The following is a 19672-nucleotide window of genomic DNA, read 5'->3' on the forward strand; positions in this document are numbered from 1 at the left end:
GGGAGCTGCAAAAAGATCCACTTGAGGTGTGCCCCATTGAGAGAAAATGGACTGGAGAGTCGAAGGGTCGAGAGTCCATTCGTGAGGTTGAAGAATTCTGCTGAGATTGTCTGCTAAGCAATTCTGTTCCCCTTGAATGTAGACTGCCTTCAGGAATAAGTGACGAGCAGTCGCCCAGGTCCAAATCCTTTGAGCCTCCTGACATAAGGGACGGGATCCCGTCCCTCCCTGTTTGTTGATGTAATACATTGCAACTTGGTTGTCTGTGCAAATGAGAAGAACCTGAGGAAAAAGGAGATGTTGGAAAGCTTTGAGAGCGTAAAATATCGCTCTGAGTTCCAGGAAATTGATGTGGTGTTTCTTTTCCTGGGTGGTCCAAAACCCCTGAGTTTGAAACTCGTTCAAGTGAGCTCCCCATGCATAGGGGGAGGAATCCGTGGTGATGACCAGTTGATGAGGAGGTAGATGGAACAGTAGACCTCTGGATAGATTTGATGATTTCAACCACCAAAGAAGCGACTGTCGAAGAGACGAGGTCACAGATATGTGTTGTGAACAAGGATCCGTCGCTTGTGACCACTGAGTCGCTAGGGTCCATTGAGGAGTACGCAGGTGGAGACGTGCGAAGGGAGTGACATGTACTGTGGAGGCCATGTGTCCCAAGAGCACCATCATGTGATTCGCAGAGATGGAAGGTTGCTGGAACACCTGCTGACAGAGATGAAGGATGGTGTGAAGGCGGTTTAGAGGAAGAAAAGCCCTCATCTGAACAGTATCCAGAATGGCTCCAATGAATTGAAGCCGCTGAGTCGGAATGAGGTGCGACTTGGGTAGATTGATTTCGAACCCCAACAGTCGAAGGAAGTAAATGGTCTGATCCGTGGCTTTGTGAACGGACTGAGGAGAAGGAGCCTTGATGAGCCAGTCGTCCAGGTAAGGGAAGACTTGAAAGTTGTGGGAGCGGAGATAAGCTGCGACCACAATCAGACATTTGGTGAATACCCTGGGCGAGGAGGCTAGGCCGAAGGGTAGCACCTTGTATTGGTAATGATGTTGATTGACAAGAAAGCGCAGATATTGTCTGGACATCAGATGAATTGGAATGTGAGTATACGCCTCCTTGAGATCGAGGGAACATAGCCAGTCTTCCTGAGAAAGAAGAGGATATAGGGTGGCAAGAGATAACATCTTGAACTTCTCCTTGACCAGACATTTGTTGAGATCTCTGAGATCTAATATTGGTCTGAGATCTCCGGTCTTTTTGGGTACAAGAAAGTACCGGGAGTAAAATCCCAGGCCTTGCTGGTCCAGAGGAACCGGTTCGATGGCATTGAGAAGAAGGAGGGAGTGAACCTCCTGAGCGAGGAGGAGGGATTGAGCCTTGTTGGAAGCAGACTCTTTTGGCAGACTTAGAGGTGGAGGAGTCTGAAAATTTAGGGAGTAGCCGTGGGCGATGATAGCAAATACCCACTGGTCGGAGGTGATTGCTTCCCAGCGAGATAGAAAAACTTGTAGTCGACCTCCTATGGGCTGAGGTAGAGGACACGAGGGAGGAAGACTGGCAATGTCCTGGAGAAAGGAGTCAAAAGGGCTGTGTCGGCTTAGGTTGAATAGCTGGTTTGACAGCAGGCTGCTGTTGTTGACGAGTCTGTTGTTGCTGCTGACGCTGCCTGCGAGGTTGAGGAGGATGGGACTGCGCCGGTCGAGCAGAAAACCTCCTTTGATATGAAGGTTGTTGCCTGAATGGACGAGGAGGAGGAGGTTTCTTCTTGTTTTTCAACAAGGTGTCCCACCTAGTTTCATGGGCGGAGAGCTTTTGTGTGGTGGTATCCATGGACTCCCCAAACAGCTCATCCCCTAGGCAAGGAGCATTGGCAAGCCGGTCCTGATGGTTTACGTCCAGTTCTGAGGTCCGTAGCCATGCCAATCTTCTCATTGCTACAGAGATAGCAGTAGCACGAGACGTCAGTTCAAAAGTATCATAAATAGAACGGACCATAAACTTCCTGAGTTGCAGAAGACTAGAGGTATATTGCTGAAAAGCAGGAAGTTTACGGTCCGGAATATACTTTTGAAAAGAGGTTACCTGTTGAATGAGGTGCTTCAGGTAAAACGAGAAGTGGAAAGCGTAATTACTTGAACGGTTGGCCAGCATTGCATTTTGGTAAAGACGCTTTCCAAATTTGTCCATGGCCTTTCCTTCCCTACCAGGAGGGACAGAGGCATACATACTGGCTCCTGTAGTCTTCTTTAGGGTTGACTCTACCAACAGGGATTCATGAGGAAGTTGGGGTTTGTCAAATCCAGGTATTGGAATCACTTTATATAGAGATTCTAGTTTTCTTGGGGCTCCTGGGATTGTCAAAGGAGTTTCCAGATTCTTATAAAAAGTTTCCCTCAAGATGTCATGGAGGGGTAACTTTAAAAACTCTTTAGGAGGTTGGTCAAAATCCAAGGCATCCAAAAATGCCTTGGATTTTTTAGAGTCAGACTCTAAAGGAATAGACAGGGTGTCTGACATCTCCTTTAAAAATTTTGTGAAGGAGGAGTGCTCTGGCTTAGCAGTAGTATCCTGCACCGATGGTTCCTCCTCATCAGATGTGTAATCCTCCTCGGTACCGAGGGGATCATCTGAATCGTCCCACAAGTCAGGGTCCCGTACCGATTGTAAACGACCCTGGGAAAGTGGAGTCGATGTATCAGTATGTTTAGTCTTGTGTACCGATTTACCAGACCGAGTGGAGACGGTACCTGGGGAATGTAGTACGGTACGGGGTTCAGAGACCAGTACCGGTTCCGACACCGTAGGAGTAGCACGCCGTTTTGGTTCTGCTGATAGAACAGGCATGGACAAAGATTTTTGCGGTGCCGAAACAGTCGATGCCGATAACAGAGGCTGTTCGACAGACGGCACCGAAGGCTCAGTCGGTACCGACACTGGAAGGTTCGGAGACAATAGAGCCGGGAGCAACTGTTGTAGTTGCTGCTTAAGCTGGACCTGGAGGATAGAGGCAATGCGCTCATCCAACGTTGGTCCCGATGGCACCGGTACCGGTTTTTTCTTGCTCGGTACCTTCGGTGCCGCTCGACGCTCGGGTGAAGTCGATGCCGATGACGATGCAGAGACTTCAATGGGAGCGGAGCGTTTACGGGGCCGGCGCTCAGTCTGCAGGACTTGGCTCACTGCATGCTCGACTGGCGGGCCTAGAACAGTAGGGGAAGGCTTCTTAGCCGGCTTACCTACAGGAGTCGACACTGACGATGGATCTGGCGGTGCCGAGGTAGTCGGAGTCGACTTGGAGGAAGTCGTCGACGTCGATACCGGTGCAACTTCCATAGCGGTACCGAAAAGGATCCGCTGCTGAATTTGTCGATTTTTTAAAGTTCTTTTTTGTAAAGAACTACAGCGGGTGCAGGTTTCAGCCCTATGGTCCGGACCCAGACACTGGAGGCACCACTTGTGTGGGTCGGAAAGGGAGATAAGGCGCGCACACCGCTGACACTTTTTGAAACCCGGTGACGGGGGCATGAAGGGAAATACTGCTGTAGCAAAATCGAAGCCCGAGGCTTCGATGGTGCCAACAGGCCCCGCCGGGTCAGATTCGATAAAAAAATGAAAAATAATAATTTTTTTTTTTTTTTTTTACACAAAGGGTAAAAAAAGAAAGAAAGAAATAAAATATGAAGAAAAAAAATACGCGCGAGCGGGAAGGCAAGTGAAATAGAAAAAAACTTCCAACAGCCGTTGGAAACACGCGTCTTCTTAGCTCCGCGGAATTAAGAAAACTGGGGACCGCGCGCCTCTGTCGGGCGGGAAGGCACTCGCGCACGCGCGGTGCGGCCTAGCTAGAACTTTCTAAAGTTCTTAGAGTGCAATCACTCTAAAATTGTCCGTACCGGGGCTCCGTCGGTGCCGTCACCCATCAGTCAAGAATATGCTGCCTGCTTGTCCTGGGATAAGATATGATCGACAGGGAGGGTCACTGGAGTGGGCAGACTTGATGGGCCGTGGCCCTTATCTGCCATCTATTTCTATGTTTCTATGACACCCTTCTGCAAGTGGTTTGCGAGCATGGATTGATCACCTAATGTATGGACTCCTGTGTATATGTAGTAGAAGTAGGTTTTTAAAACTTTACAAAAAATAATATACAAATCTAAGATTCTTATTCCTAATATAAGAGTGTTCCCTTTCTGAACAGCCTGCTATGAAAAAGATTGTACCAGTTGACTGTTTCTACTTACTCTAAAAACAGTTGGAAACTGAAGTTTAAAACTACAGTTACTTCATGTAGTAATAAAATTAGCTGGATCACTTAAGAGATGTTAATTGTTTTGGAGCATTACCAGGTAAAGCCTTATGTACTAAACAAGATACCTTAAACTTACCGTATTTTCGCGGATATAACGCGCACCATTGTAAAACGCGCACAGGGGTATAGCGCGCAGAAATCACGATGATATGTACAAAAACTTTTCTATACCGCGCTCAGGCATATAACGCGCATGCTGCCCGACTCTCCTCTGGCCACCCCGACTCTCCTTTCGCTCTCCCCGACTCTCCTCTGGCCACCCCGATTCTCCTTTCGCCCTCCCCGACTCTCATCTGGTTGCCCCGACTCACCCTGACTTTCGGTGCACTGCCCCGACTCTCCTCTGGTTGCCCCGACTCACCGTTCACCCGCCCTGACTTTCGGTGCACTGCCCCGCCTCTCCGTGCCTGTCCCCCTTGAAGTCCTGTCCCCCCTTGAAGGTCTGCCTGTCCCCCCTTGAAGGTCTGCCTGTCCCCCCTTGAAGTCCTGTCCCCATCCTGAAAGCCTGATGCCCCCCCTCGACGTCCGATTCTTCTCCCCCCTCGGCAGGACCACTCGCACCCCCACCCCGAAGGACCGCCGACTCCCCGACAATATTGGGCCAGGAGGGAGCCCAAATCCTCCTGGCCACGGCGACCCCCTAACCCCACCCCGCACTACATTACGGGCAGGAGGGATCCCAGGCCCTCCTGCCCTCGACGCAAACCCCCTCCCCCCAACGACCGCCCCCCCCCCCAAGAACCTCCGCCCGTCCCCCAGCCGACCCGCGACCCCCCTGGCCGACCCCCACGACACCCCCACCCGCCTTCCCCGTACTTTGTGTAGTTGGGCCAGAAGGGAGCCCAAACCCTCCTGGCCACGGCGACCCCCTAACCCCCCCCCGCACTACATTACGGGCAGGAGGGATCCCAGGCCCTCCTGCCCTCGACGCAAACCCCCCTCCCTCCAACGACCGCCCCCCCCCAAGAACCTCCGACCGACCCGCGACCCCCCTGGCCGACCCCCCACCCCCCTTCCCCGTACCTTTGGAAGTTGGCCGGACAGACGGGAGCCAAACCCGCCTGTCCGGCAGGCAGCCAACGAAGGAATGAGGCCGGATTGGCCCATCCGTCCTAAAGCTCCGCCTACTGGTGGGGCCTAAGGCGCGTGGGCCAATCAGAATAGGCCCTGGAGCCTTAGGTCCCACCTGGTGGCGCGGCCTGAGGCACATGGGCCAAACCCGACCATGTGTCTCAGGCCGCGCCCCCAGGTGGGACCTAAGGCTCCAGGGCCGATTCTGATTGGCGCACGCGCCTTAGGCCCCACCAGTAGGCGGAGCTTTAGGACGGATGGGCCAATCCGGTCTCATTCCTTCGTTGGCTGCCTGCCGGACAGGCGGGTTTGGCTCCCGTCTGTCCGGCCAACTTCCAAAGGTACGGGGAAGGGGGGTGGGGGGGTCGGCCAGGGGGGTCGCGGGTCGGTCGGAGGTTCTTGGGGGGGGGGGCGGTCGTTGGAGGGAGGGGGGTTTGCGTCGAGGGCAGGAGGGCCTGGGATCCCTCCTGCCCGTAATGTGGTGCGGGGTGGGGTTGGGGGGTCGCCGTGGCCAGGAGGGTTTGGGCTCCCTTCTGGCCCAACTACACAAAGTACGGGGAAGGCGGGTGGGGGTGTCGTGGGGGTCGGCCAGGGGGGTCGCGGGTCGGCTGGGGGACGGGCGGAGGTTCTTGGGGGGGGCGGTCGTTGGGGGGAGGGGGTTTGCGTCGAGGGCAGGAGGGCCTGGGATCCCTCCTGCCCGTAATGTAGTGCGGGGTGGGGTTAGGGGGTCGCCGTGGCCAGGAGGGTTTGGGCTCCCTCCTGGCCCGATATTGTTGGGGAGTCGGCGGTCCTTCGGGGTGAGGGTGCGAGTGGTCCTGCCGGGGGGGGGGATGTATCGGACGTCGGGGAGTTGGCCGGGCAAGAGGGCTTGGGCTCCCTCTTGCTCCGATCGTGGATGCGGGTGCGGGTGGGAGCGCGTGCGAGCGGTCGTTCGGGGTGGGGGTGCGAGCGGTCCTGCTGGGGGGGTGAATCGGGCGGGGTGGGAACTATGTTTAAAAACTTTTGTATACCGCGCTCAGGCATATAACGCGCAAGGGGTATGCGCGGTACGTAAAATCACGTATAACGCGCGCGTTATATCCGCGAAAATACGGTAATCATGTATCTAATCGGAAGCTAATGCAAGAGCAATGAAACCCTTTCAAATTTTCTAGCTGAAAAGATTAGTCTAGCAGCTGTATTTTGAAAAAACTGTAATTTAATAAGAGCCTTTACAGCAGTAAGCACAGATACTCACTTGGAATTCAGCCTCAGAGGCCCCAAAGTGGCTCCTAGAATACACATGGGTAGCCCAGTCTGAATTGCCTCAAACCACTTCACCACTACTTCCCCTATGGAAACAAGACATAGAAACACAGGCCACATGGTCTTTATAGTCTGTCCATCCATACCAACTACTAATCTCTTTTATTCCTTCCTCTCCTTTAGAGATCCCCTATGCTTGTTCCATGCTAGATGCAGTCCTTACCTCCACTGAGAGGCTGTTCCATGCATGTACCACTATTTCCATAAATTACACGAGTGTATTGCCTTTGACCCTCACCCAGAGCTTTTGAAAGAGGTCCACCTCCTGTGTATTTATGCCATGAAGTATTTAAATGTTTCATATTTCCTCCCCACCTTTCTTCCAAAGTATACCTATTGAGATCTAAGTGTGTCCCCATATGCTTTATGATAAAAGCCATTGCCCATTTAATAGTCATGTTAGAAAAACAAGTTCAGAGGTCTGGCAGATAAAAAATATTGAAAAAGCAGTAGAAGCATCTCTTCCTGTGACAATATTTGTGTCTCACGAAGAGTCTGAAAAGAAAAACCTGAGTGGTTCTATTCAGGATCCTCTATATACACCGCTCAAAACAAAAGATGATTCCTAACAACTCATGTGTCCTTACTAGAAAATGGAAAATTTTAACTAAAGCATCAGTAACTGCAAGCATAAAAATATGAATTAAAATTATATATGTACAGTATATACATGACAATCACATAATCCACATCCATGCTATACATACCTCTTTGGTTTGCTCCAGTGTCAAGTGGAATACTAGTGTTCCTGTTGACAATGAAGCAAACCAAAACAGAAAGGTGTACACGTGGATCATATGACAAAGCATACAGGTATACTGAGGGAAAATTATGTTCAGGTTCCACATATTCCATAGTTTTCATTCTATAAGTACTTTTAAGATTTTTTTTTTTTTTTACAAATAATGTACTTCAAATTTACCATTACAGTCTCTCGTTTGATTAGTATCTGAATATTTATTAACAAGAATCCCATTTTTAATAAATGTCATCCCAATTCTTTCCAGGCTTAGTGTTCAAGAAAAATATTGTAAGAATTCTCAATGTTAACCCTTTAATAAATTCCCTTTGGCCTGGATTCCCCAGACTCACCCAGCATGTTGGTGGGCATTCCCAGAAGTGTGTGCATGAGGTCATGAACCTCCCGGTATCGCTGGATAACGTAGGCCAGCTCCTCATTATCCACAAACTTAACAGGCATCCGGGTGTCCGGGGAAACCTTCTACGAATCAAAAAGTACTGCACTCAGGCTATCTAATGTACATATCAGGTTCATTGTGTGATGTTAATGTATGATACCAGATCTCCTGATCTGAAGAAAACTGGGACAGGTTCTGAATGGCCAATGTCATAGGCACCAACTATTCAAAAGACCAGGGGGTGGGGGGTGCTAAATTATCCTTCCCTGGACAGCATGAAGAAGTTTGCTCAGTACTGGGGAGCCCTCAAATATTGATGGTTGAAGCGATTTCTGTGCTTCAGTCAAGCCATGAGAAGGATTATTAAATAGTCCTTCACTCAAGTTTCTTTATTCAAGTCCTAAACAAACCCAATTAATAAAGAAAAACATATGTACTAGATACTTCTGATTTACGTCAAATATTGGTCCCTTGACCTCAGTAATCTGATGCATTGCTAAATGTTAGTTTGATAAGAGAAAACAAGGGATAGTTCCACACTGTCAAAACTTTTGAGGGTTTAAATTGTTAAAAAAAAAAAAAAAAAAGTGTGTCCATTTAATAATAATAATAATTTATTTCTTATATACCGCCAAAGCCGTAATAGTTCTAGGCGGTTTACAATGAAGAAGGGCTTGACAATCAGTGAATGGGTATAATCAGCAAAAGGGTACAATCAGCAGATACAGATACAATTAATATATGTAAGCAAGGAACTGGTACAATAAGGGTCAAAGTAAGGCGATCGGGAAGGAAGGTACAGAGGGAGGTCTTGGGGAGCAAGGGTAGGGTAAGTTGTCTTAGGCTACAAATCGGTTAAATAGATTAGTTTTTAATAATTTTCTGCAGTTTAGGTAGGATGAGGAGCGCGAGAAAATATTGCTCAGCCAATCATTTACACACTGCTACATTCTGTTGAAGGAAGTATTTTTAAAATTGTTATGTTTTACATTAAAAAATCAGTGCTTTAACAACCACCGTATGTATAACTTACATTATCATCCAAGAACCGGACATATTCTCGGCCAAATGTTCCATCGGGCAGCTCACGGAGCTTATGCACTTCCAGGTTGGACATCTGGATCCGTGGCCTTTCTCTACCAAAAGGAGAGCTTCAGTCATGCTTTTAGTCCTATGTTAACTGAAGCAGTCACTTATGCAAGGTCTAGGAAGATCTCAAAAGACCATTCTACAAGGAGAAAAACTAGGATAAGGAATTCCTTTGAGAGATTTGTGGGTGAAGTGGTGTTATAGATGTTCTCTCAGGCATTCTCCTACCTAACATACAAAGTACAAGGGGAAGAGATTTTGGATTTAGCTCATGCTTTTTCAGTTGTACAAGAACTATGGAGGCCCACACACATCTTTTAGGTAAACTGAGAATTTCAGCCATCAACCTGCATAAAAGACTGAAAAATATATTCAGCTTGGCCTTGAAAAAACTCTCAAGACTGAAATTTAAATCCAGAGATCACTCTCACTTAAATCATTATCTGTACACAAGGCTGGGCATAGAAAAAGCTGATGAAGAGGTTATGATGACTTCTATCCCCTGCATCAGAATACACACCTATAGCTAATGGATATTGTAATTTGTACATAAATGTAGCCTACAGAATCTGAACTGGCAAACTTACTGTTTAATTTATTTTAAGGTAAGTTTAATGGTTGTCATCATGTTGGTTATAATTCAGTAGCCAACAAGTTTGGTCCTTCCTTGTCATCAGTAAGTGGACATCAAACCTGGCAACACACTGGTAACTAAAGAAACCACCCAAAGATCAGAAAGAAGCAGTGCTGGAACACAGTCATCGGAACGGGGGCCACAGGGGCCGTGGCCTCCCCATAAACTGCCACTTGTATCCCTGGTGGGCCAGAGGTGCAACGAGCAGGAGCGAGCTTTCTGCACTCCTGGCCCGCTGCTAACTGGATCAGTCGCGGCTGGTTTCTTCTGCCACTGAGCAGCAATGAGCAAGAGTGCACTTTGGCAAATTCTCGCAGGAGCAAGTCAAAGAAGCTGCTGAGCGCTAAAGTGCTCCTGCTCATTGCCACTCAACGGCAGAAAAAACCAGCTGTGACCAATAGGGTTAGCAGCGGGCCAAGAGTGCGGAAAGCTTGCTCCTGCCCGCTGCACCTCTGGACCACCATCATCATCGTCATCAAAATGGCTACCGTGAGTTCCCGTTTGTCTTGAGGCTACAACGGGAACTCAGCCATTTTGATGACAGCTCTGCATGGGACATGAGCATAGGAAGATCGCTCCTGCCCCACGTCACTGCTAGAAAATCAGGTAAGGTCGGGGATGCAGGGGTGAGTCAGAGCCGGTCCAAAAAATTATTCACAATTTTCCCTATTCACAGACCAGCTCTACACCTAATCCCCCATGAATACGGAGGGAGAAGTGTTTTACAATTAGTATTATTATGGGGGCGGGGTCTGGGGTGGAGTTTGCGGGCCCTCCCCCCCAACAAAAAAGCGTTCCGCTGCCTATGCTGGAACATAATTTCTATATATCCTTGCCAGCTTCGTTTCCTAAGACCGTAGTTGAACATACTTCATACTGTGTATAGTAAGGATGAACACTCACTGTAATATTTGATTACCCTCCGGGTCATTCCTCATTTGGTCTTGGAGGCTGTGTAGTACAAGTGGACCTGTCGTCTCACCAAGAACTGCTATCATATCTATAATAATAATATATTGCTATTTACCTTAGTTTGTAATACTTCAATTTTATAATGTGCAGTATAAAAGTATTCTAAACATTAAAAACCTATACATAGAGGAATCAGGGGAATTACTCTTAAGTAAATGAAGGACTTTTTGTTTTGTAGATGAAAATTCCAAAGAAGTCACTAGATTAATAGATTACTTCAGTAAATTCAGGCTCAATTCTGGATCGAAAACATATCATGCAAGGCCCCATGTTTGGGCACATGACCCCAAAGCAAAAATACTACATAGATTATTAGTCTAATTAGCAGCCTCTTGGTAAAACTATGCAAAGCCTGAGGTGGGCTGCAGAACTGGAGAAGGGGGATCCCAACACTCAAATATCAGGCAGGTAAAGAATGATTTGATTTGCCTGAACTATAAGGCTGAATCTGAATCCAGAAAAAGCAGAGTATGCTGCAGAGCAAGACTGCTCTGAATTGAGAAAGCTCTCTATGTGACTCAGTACTAGAAGTAGGGGTGCTGTAGTGTAGGATGCAAGTTGCTTTTCTGGAATAGCAGCATGCATGCAACATTTTAAAGCTCTTCAGAGAAAGAATGAATTCTTTATTCTCTCACTTTATTAATGAAAAGGTGTGGAAATTTTAGGAACAATTTTGGCTGAACAAGAGGGTGGCTTCCTCAATAGGGAAAATTAGGAACACTAGCACCTAAGTAGAAAATAAAAAGGCACTAACTATAGTGCATGGGTAAAATATCAGAGCTGTAACAGAGCTTATCCCAGGACAAGCAGGCAGCATATTCTCACAGATAGGTGACATCATCCACGGAGCCTGGCATTGATAGTGCAAAAGTGTACTGCCACTTTAATTTCTTTAGAAGTCTCGAGACTGCCCGTACTGCATATGTGCGAGTGCCTTCCTGCCCGACGTCGGCTCGCAGGACCTTTGCTTCTTAGTTTTCCATGGAACTAAGACAACTTGAGTCATTGGAGTCTCTCCAATTGCAATATTTTGTTCCCTTTTGTGTGCATTCCCGTATCGTTTTTCTTCATTTCTTTTATTTTTTTTTGGTACTAGTTTAATTTATCGGGAGTTTTTTTCTCAAAATTTCTACTTTTCAGTTTTCAGGCCTTTGGTCCTCCTTCAGCCAAATTTCTGGCCGGTAGCATCGACTTTTTCAGTCACTAATTTACTCAATCATTGAAGAAATATACATATTCCTTTGATCTAGCTTCGGCGGTTTTTCCCTCGATGTCAAAGCTTCAAGAGATGTTCTCAGTGCATATCGGTCACTAATTTGCACAATTGGAGTCTTCTGTGCCTTGGACCTAAGCACCGAGTAGATTCATAGTAGCTAGGGAGTCCCATCTGTGAGAAAATGCTGCCTGCTTGTCCTAGAATACAGCACAGTTACCTGCAACAGGCATTATCCAGGGACAACAAGCAGATATTCTTACAACCCTCCCCCCCTCCTAGTTGACATCTTAGCTTGTTTACTGAACTGATGGTCCCGCGAATCGACGTTGGATGGGAAGGCATTTGCGCATGGCAGGGTACAGGTAGTTTAAGTGACAGTACACTTTTATACTGTCTGTACTGGGCTTCATGGATGATGTCACCCATCTGCGAGAATATCTGCCTGCTGTCCCTGGATAACACCTGTTACAGGTAAATAACTGTGCTAAATAGCAAGTGGCAAACCAAGGCTAGGTTGCACTGCAAGACAGTGTGATACTAGAACAGCAAAGGATACTGTAAATTGAGTTAAGAAGCACAAGCAGAGTTCTCATTGCCTTTTTAAGGAGCAGTAGGGTATTGCGAGTATAGCCAGGGTAAAGGTTCCATAGAAATTGCCATGTCCCCCCTCCCTATAAAGCACAGTTATCCTGGGACAGCAGGCAGATATTCTCGCAGATGGGATGGCATCATCCACGGAGCCCCGGTACAGACAGTGAAAGTGTAAATCATTTTAAGCTTTAGCAAGCTTTTAGACTGCCCGCACTGTGCATGCACGAGTGCCTTCCCGCCCGATGCTAGCTCACGAGGTCATCAGTTCTATGCCCAAGTGAAGGAGCCAACTAGGGGAAGTGGGCAGATTGGGAGAATATCTGCCTGTTGTCCCAGGATATCACCCGTTACAGTAAATAACTGTGCTTTATCCTTAGACAAGCAGGTAGTATATTCTCACATGTGGAGGCTCCCTAGCTTTAATAAAAGGGATGGAGGGAGAGTTGGGTGCTACGAAACTCAGAATGATGAGTTGCCTCGCAAAAAACTAGACCCAATGTCTGATAAGAGCACATGGAGGCAAGGGAAGGAACCTAATAGAAAAAAGGAATAGAGGAACTCCATGCCCTACGAGAGGTAAACGGAAGATTCCGAGAAAACCTATATGTACAGAGGTTGTAAAAAAAATACACGACCTCTTACAGTCAGAAGAATCTAAATATAGGTGATGGAGACACCAAAAAGATTCAAAACCAAATAAGAAAGGACTACTAGCTAATGCACCTATATGAAGCAGCCAACTCCATGAACAATTGAAAGCAGACCTTTCCCGGAGTAGATACAAATAAAAAGGGAAAGGAATTTCATGATCAAACAAAAGCATGATTTTCTTGAAAAGAATTGCTTTAGAGCAGTGGTTCCCAACCCTGTCCTGGAGGACCACCAGGCCAATCGGGTTTTCAGGATAGCCTTACTGAATATGCATGGAGCAGATTTGCATGCCTGTCACTTCCATTATATGAGGAGAGAATGGAAGCCCTGAACATGTATACCCTAGAGCACAGGTGTCAAAGTCGGTCCTCGAGGGCCAGAATCCAGTCGGGTTTTCAGGATTTCCCCAATGAATCTGCATGAGATCTATTTGCATGCACTGCTTTCAATGCATATTCATTGGGGAAATCCAGAAAACCCGACTGGATTCCGGCCCTCGAGGAGGGACTTTGACACCCCTGCCCTAGAGGAAAGGGGAGATACGATTCAGACGTTCAAATACTTGAAGGGTATTAACGTAGAACAAAATCTTTTCCAGAGAAAGGAAAATGGTAAAACCAGAGGACATAATTTGAGGTTGAGGGGTGGTAGATTCAAGAGCAATGTTCAGAAATTCTACTTTACGGAGAGGGTAGTGGATGCCTGGAATGCGCTCCCGAGAGAGGTGGTGGAGAGTAAAACTGTGACTGAGTTCAAAGAAGCGTGGGATGAACACAGAGGATTTAGAATCAGAAAATAATATTAAATATTGAACTAAGGCCAGTACTGGGCAGACTTGCACGGTCTGTATATGGCCGTTTGGTGGAGGATGGGCTGGGGAGGGCTTCAATGGCAGGGAGGGTGTAGATGGGCTGGAGTAAGTCTTAACAGAGATTTCGGCAGTTGGAACCCAAGCACAGTACCGGGTAAAGCTTTGGATTCTTGCCCAGAAATAGCTAAGAAAAAATTTAAAAATTTAAATTGAATCAGGTTGGGCAGACTGGATGGACCATTTGGGTCTTTATCTGCCGTCATCTACTATGTTACTATATGCAAATCTCTCTCATGCATATTCATTAGGGATAGCCTGAAAACCCGATTGGCCTAGTGGTCCTCCAGGACAGGGTTGGGAACCATTGCTTTAGAGGATAAAAAGTAGGAACGATCCTAGAAAAGCCGATACTTTGGAGTATAAAAATAAAATAACATAATGGCTTGATGTGTATAAAAACCAAACTCTAAATAAAAATATTTGTAATATTATTATTATTAATCTGTTACATCTCATGAAGGCTCAAAAAGTAATGTATTAAGCCTTAAAACAAGAAAATCAGTAGAAACAGCCAGAGGATGAATATTATCAAAATAACATGCCAGTAAGTATGAAATCCCCTGAAAGATCAAACAAGAAAAGTGTGAAGGGATTTGTTTAATATCCTTGTAAAAACCAACAGTTTAGTGTTCTTAATTGCTGGGTTGCTTTTTTTTGTTTAAATCTCCTCAAGAGGAGATTAGTAAGGTTAAAACACCACTAAAAATGGGATCTGAACCCATGAAAGTATATGTCTAGAAGGAAAGTAGTTTAATTTTTTTTTTAACTACTATCCTCTGTCAATGGCTCGTTAGAAACTTGGAAATCAATATATATAAAATTTTATATAAGTAAAATAAGGAATGAAGAAACGAGCCATGATAAATGTCGCCCCTAGTATAAGTTCCATATGAAACAGGAGTACTTAAGAAGGTGACAGGAAAACCAAAGTAACGAAGCCATGGCACTGGACTCTTGAACACTATTACTTCAATATATAAGTCCAGCACAGTGACGGGGAAGGAAGGCCAAGTTGTCTTCTGACTGCACTGGAACCTGCTTCCTGCTTGCTTTTTCAGCAGGAAGCCCTGCCCACTTTTCATCTGGGATCCTCCAGCCCTCTATTCAGCCCTCTTTAAAAAAAAAAAAAAAATCTTTATTCATTATCAATAAATGAAATACATTTTAGATTTAGATTTGATTTTTATTGATACATTATGTGCACATCCAGGGGGAGGGAGGGAGGGTGGATTTATTTTTAAATGATTCTCTTAATTCTTGTAAAATTAATGTATTGGTTTATTTATTAGTGCTTATTATCTCTTATGGATATGAAATGTATATCATAATGAGCTTTTTGAAGATTTGATTATTAAATTAAAAATTTATAATAGTTATGGGATAGGGTGGGGGGAAGGATACAGATTGATTTGTTTCTTGAAAGAGTATTAAGTGATGTCTTAAATATAAAATGTATTTAATTTGTATTGCACTTATTGAAAATATTGAAAATGAATAAAGAATTAAAAAAAAAAGAAAAGTGCCGATCTGGTCCCTACAGTTCCTGCTCATTATCGTCCGATCGCAAATATACCCTTTTTGAAAAAATGATGGAGTTAATTATTTCTAGCCAACTTTCCAACTACTTGGAGAAATTTTCTATTTTGTTACCATTTCAACATGGGTTTAGACCAAACTTTAGTTCGGAGACTCTCCTATCATCATTAATTTCAAAGATTCAAAATAAATGTGGGGTATTGTTGCAATTTTATCTGTTGGCTGCATTTGATGTCATTCATCACGACATCCTGATTTGTATGTTATCAGATATTGGTTTAGTAAATTCCTCTCATTGCGATCTTATTAGGTATATTTGGAGGGTGAGACTTCCTTCTCTTGGAAATCGAAACATTCAAGATAATGAAGAGAATAGACTTAGTAGATAAAGACAGGTTGTTCACCCTCTCCAAGGTAGAGAGAACACTCTCTAAAGTTAAAAGGGGATAGATTCCGTACAAACGTAAGGAAGTTCTTCTTCACCCAGAGTGGTGGAAAGCTGGAATGCTCTTCTTGAGGCTGTTATAGGGGAAAACACCCTCCAGGGATTCAAGACAAAGTTAGACAAGTTCCAGCTAAACCGGAACATACGCAGGTAGGGCTGGTCTGTTAGGGCACTGGTCTTTGACCTAAGGGCCACCGTGTGAGTGGACTCCTGGGCCCGATGGACCACTGGTCTGACCCAGCAGCAGCAATTCTTATGTTCCTGCTGTGGGGTGCCACAGGGCTCTCCGCTGTCGCCAATTTTGTTTAATGTATATATGACATCTCTGAAAAATTTTTGCCTTTCATCAGCAGAGACTATATTTACCTATGCAGATGATATTTTCATTTTATTAGAAGTTGATCCTGATCTTAACAACTTGGTCCCTAGTATAGACTGATGCATTTCTAAACTTCAACTGTGGGCTTTGTCTATTCAAATGAAACTGAACGCTGCCAAAACCAAATTGCTTTGGATTGGGCCAAGATTAGAAAACCTCCCTTCCTCTGTCACATTGAAAACAGGTATCTCACTACATACAGATTTTTCATCTAGAGTCCTGGGTGTCATCTTGGACTCACTTACATTTCATGAACAGATAAATTCCTTGACAAGAGTGTTTTTTTTAGTCTGCATATGTTGAGGAAAGTCAGATCACTATTCCATCAAGAACATTTCTCAGTGTTGGTACAATCCACTGTGCTTTCTCAGCTAGATTATTTTGTAACCAGTTTATCTGGGCATTAAGCAGAGCAGTCTAAAACAACTTCAGTTAATAACAGAATACTGCAGCTAAGCTCGTTTTTGAGAAATGAAAGTATGATCATGTTTCCCCATTATTGATAAAGCTTTACTGGCTCCCAGTTTGCTTTAGGATCCAGTTTAAATGCGCATGCATAATCTTCAAGCTTCTCTATGAAATATTTGATCTTTTTGTCCCCTTATGTTAGAATACCCTTAGACTTTGCCATTTGAGAAACACACAAAGATATAAGTTAGCCTTCCCTTCCTTTAAGGGAATTAAATCTGCTGGAAAGCTCGATCTTTTGTTTTCAAGCTTGTAGAGATCTGGAATGAACTTCCTGACTCCATTAGGCTTTTAGGCCAGCTGCAATTATTTCATAAATTCCTGAAAACTTTGTTGTTCTCACAATTTTTAAATGGTTTAACTACAGTCTCAACGAAATGATATTATAGTTATTTTTCTTATGCTTTTATTATGTACTTTAGTTTTTAATTAGTTCTTCTCCTGTTTTCTGCTATGTATTCTAGTCTTAATTACATGTGATGCTCCAAGATAAACAGCTATGCCATCTGTGACAAAACAATTAATTTTCTTATTCACTGTGTCATTACGACGTTTAGATGAACACTGACAGTTTGATGAACTGACTCGATGATTCGAGGACTAACTTCGATGCATCAACAATAGTTTTTCCAGACATACGATGATGTTTCGATGATGACTTGAAGAACAGAGGCTGAGATGGAACCGATGTCTTCGGTATCCCTCCAATGAAATAATCCCTCAAACCGCAACTAATGCTCTGTCAAAAGTAAGTAGGTCATAATCAATGAAAAAGATATGGAGCAATGCGCATAAAGTCATCGACCCTGGAACCAATATCCTGCGCAGATTGTCGAGGGGTAGAAGACTTCAAAGAGGATGCACGTCCAATAGGAGACACAATCTGCACAGTAGGAGACACCGATGTTAAAGTGGAGCTATTGCTTGATGATGGATTCCAGACAGGTACCATTGATGAAGATGCCCCACTACTGAAGAAAACCTGCTTTATGCAAGGAAATACTGCATAAAGGTTTGATGATCATCGATGTTACTATGTAATAAGATCCTGGAGAAAGTACTGTTGTTGAATATGCTACACTTAGTAAGGATCAGGAGTGATGTATGACGAGGAGGCACTACACTTCAAAACAATAATCTGTATAGATGTTCATCGATGAAGAGCACTATGACCATGTAGCATCAAGTGGTATCAAAAGTGCTACAGGTGTCGAACTGAGTGTGCCTTAAAAGGCAAAGTGCTTCAGAATGACAACCTGTTTCACCCAGAAAGCCATACATCAAATGGGCTCGATGCTTAATTGACAGGGCACTGCCCATTGCGATGCATCTGCGTCAACATGATTAAAACATTGATACCGAAAGGCATACATCAAATGGACTCAATGCTTATATGCCACCGATGCAAGCAGATGGAGGTATAAGAACCTAAGAATAGCCTTACTGGGTCACACCAATGGTCCATCAAGCCCAGTAGTCCATTCTCATGGTGGCCAATCCAGGTCCCTAATACTTGACCAGAGCCCAAGGAGTAGCAACATTCCATATTACCAATCCAGGACAAGCAGTGGCTTCCCCCATGTCTTTCTATGGACTTTTCCTCCAGGAAATTGTCCAAAGCTTTCTTAAAACCAGCTACGCTATCCACTCTTACCACAACCTCTAGCAATGCATTCCAGAGCTTAACTATTCTCAGAGTGAAAAAATATTTCCTCCTATTAGTTTTAAAAGCATTCCCTGTAACTTCGAGTCTCCCCTAGTCTTTGTAATTTTTGATGGAGTGAAAAATCAATCCACTTGTATCCATTCTATTCCACTCAGGATTTTGTAGTCTTCAATCATATCTCCCCCTCAGCCATCTCTTTTCCAAGCTGAAGAGCCCTAACCTTTTCAGTCTTTCCTCATACAAGAGGAGTACCATCCCCTTTTATCATCTTGGTCACTTTTCTTTGAATCTTTTCTAGTGCCACTATAACTTTCTTGAGAGAAGGAGACCAGAATTGAATGCAATACTCCAGGTGAGGTTGCACCGTGGAGCGATACAGGGGCATTATAACATTCTTAGTCTTGTTAACCATCCCTTTATTAATGATTCCTAGCATCCTATTTGCTGTTTTGGCCGACGCTGCACATTCAGCAGAAGGTTTCATCTATTGTCTACAATGACACCTAAATCCTAGGTGGACCCTAGCATCTGGTAACTGTGATTCGGATTATTCTTCCCAATGTGCATCACTTTACATTTGTCCACATTAAATTTCATCTGCCACTTGGAAGCCTAGTCTTCCAATTTCCTAAGCTCTGCCTGCAATTTTTCACAATCTGCATGAGTTTTAACACCTTTGAACAGTTTAGCGTCATCTGCAAATTTAATCACCTCACACGTTATTCCAATTTCCAGATCATTTATAAATAAGTTAAATAGAACCAGTCCCTGTACAGGTCCCTACAGCACTTCATTGTTTACTCTCCTCCACTGAGAAAAATGACCATTTAACCCTATCCTCTGTTTTCTATCCAATAACCAATTCCTAATCCACAACTGAACTTTGCCACCTATCCCATGACTCTCATGAGGAACTTTATCAAAAGCTTTCTGAAAATCTAGATACACTGCATCAACCGCATATTTTGTGAGTGTTTTTACATGTATTTTATATATTTTTATTATGTATGTTTATAATGTGCGCCGCTTTAGGAAAAGCGGGTCATAAATTTTAAAACAACAACAAAAAAAACACGGCTTACCTTTATCCACATGTTTATTCACACCTTCAAAGAAGTCAAGCAATTGGTGAGGCAAGATCACTCTCGGCAAAACCCATGCTGACTCTGTCTCATTAAATGATGTTTAACTACATGTTCCACAATTGTATTTTTATCATTCTTTCCACCATTTTGCACAGCACTGAAGTCAGGCTTATTCGTCTGTAATTTCCCCGATCTCCCCTGGAACTCTTTTAAAAAATCGGCATAACATTAGCCACCCTCC

At 44.6% G+C, this 19672-nt stretch overlaps 1 protein-coding gene across 3 annotated transcripts in view; it reads right to left on the reverse strand.

Annotated features, from left to right (window-relative positions):
• COQ4 (coenzyme Q4) overlaps positions 1-19672 on the reverse strand; it is a 39242-nt gene that overhangs the window by 7601 nt on the left and 11969 nt on the right. For all 3 annotated transcript variants that reach the window (XM_033961129.1, XM_033961128.1, XM_033961130.1), the window contains exons 3-6: positions 10455-10551; positions 8862-8964; positions 7782-7911; positions 6622-6715 (exon numbers count right to left, since the gene is read on the reverse strand). In XM_033961129.1, the coding sequence (XP_033817020.1) occupies positions 6622-6715; positions 7782-7911; positions 8862-8964; positions 10455-10551 (424 nt within the window). The remainder of the gene's footprint in view (positions 1-6621; positions 6716-7781; positions 7912-8861; positions 8965-10454; positions 10552-19672) is intronic.

Source organism: Geotrypetes seraphini, chromosome 10 (genome assembly GCF_902459505.1).
Source record: "Geotrypetes seraphini chromosome 10, aGeoSer1.1, whole genome shotgun sequence".
In the NCBI taxonomy this organism is placed as follows: Eukaryota; Metazoa; Chordata; class Amphibia; order Gymnophiona; family Dermophiidae; genus Geotrypetes; species Geotrypetes seraphini.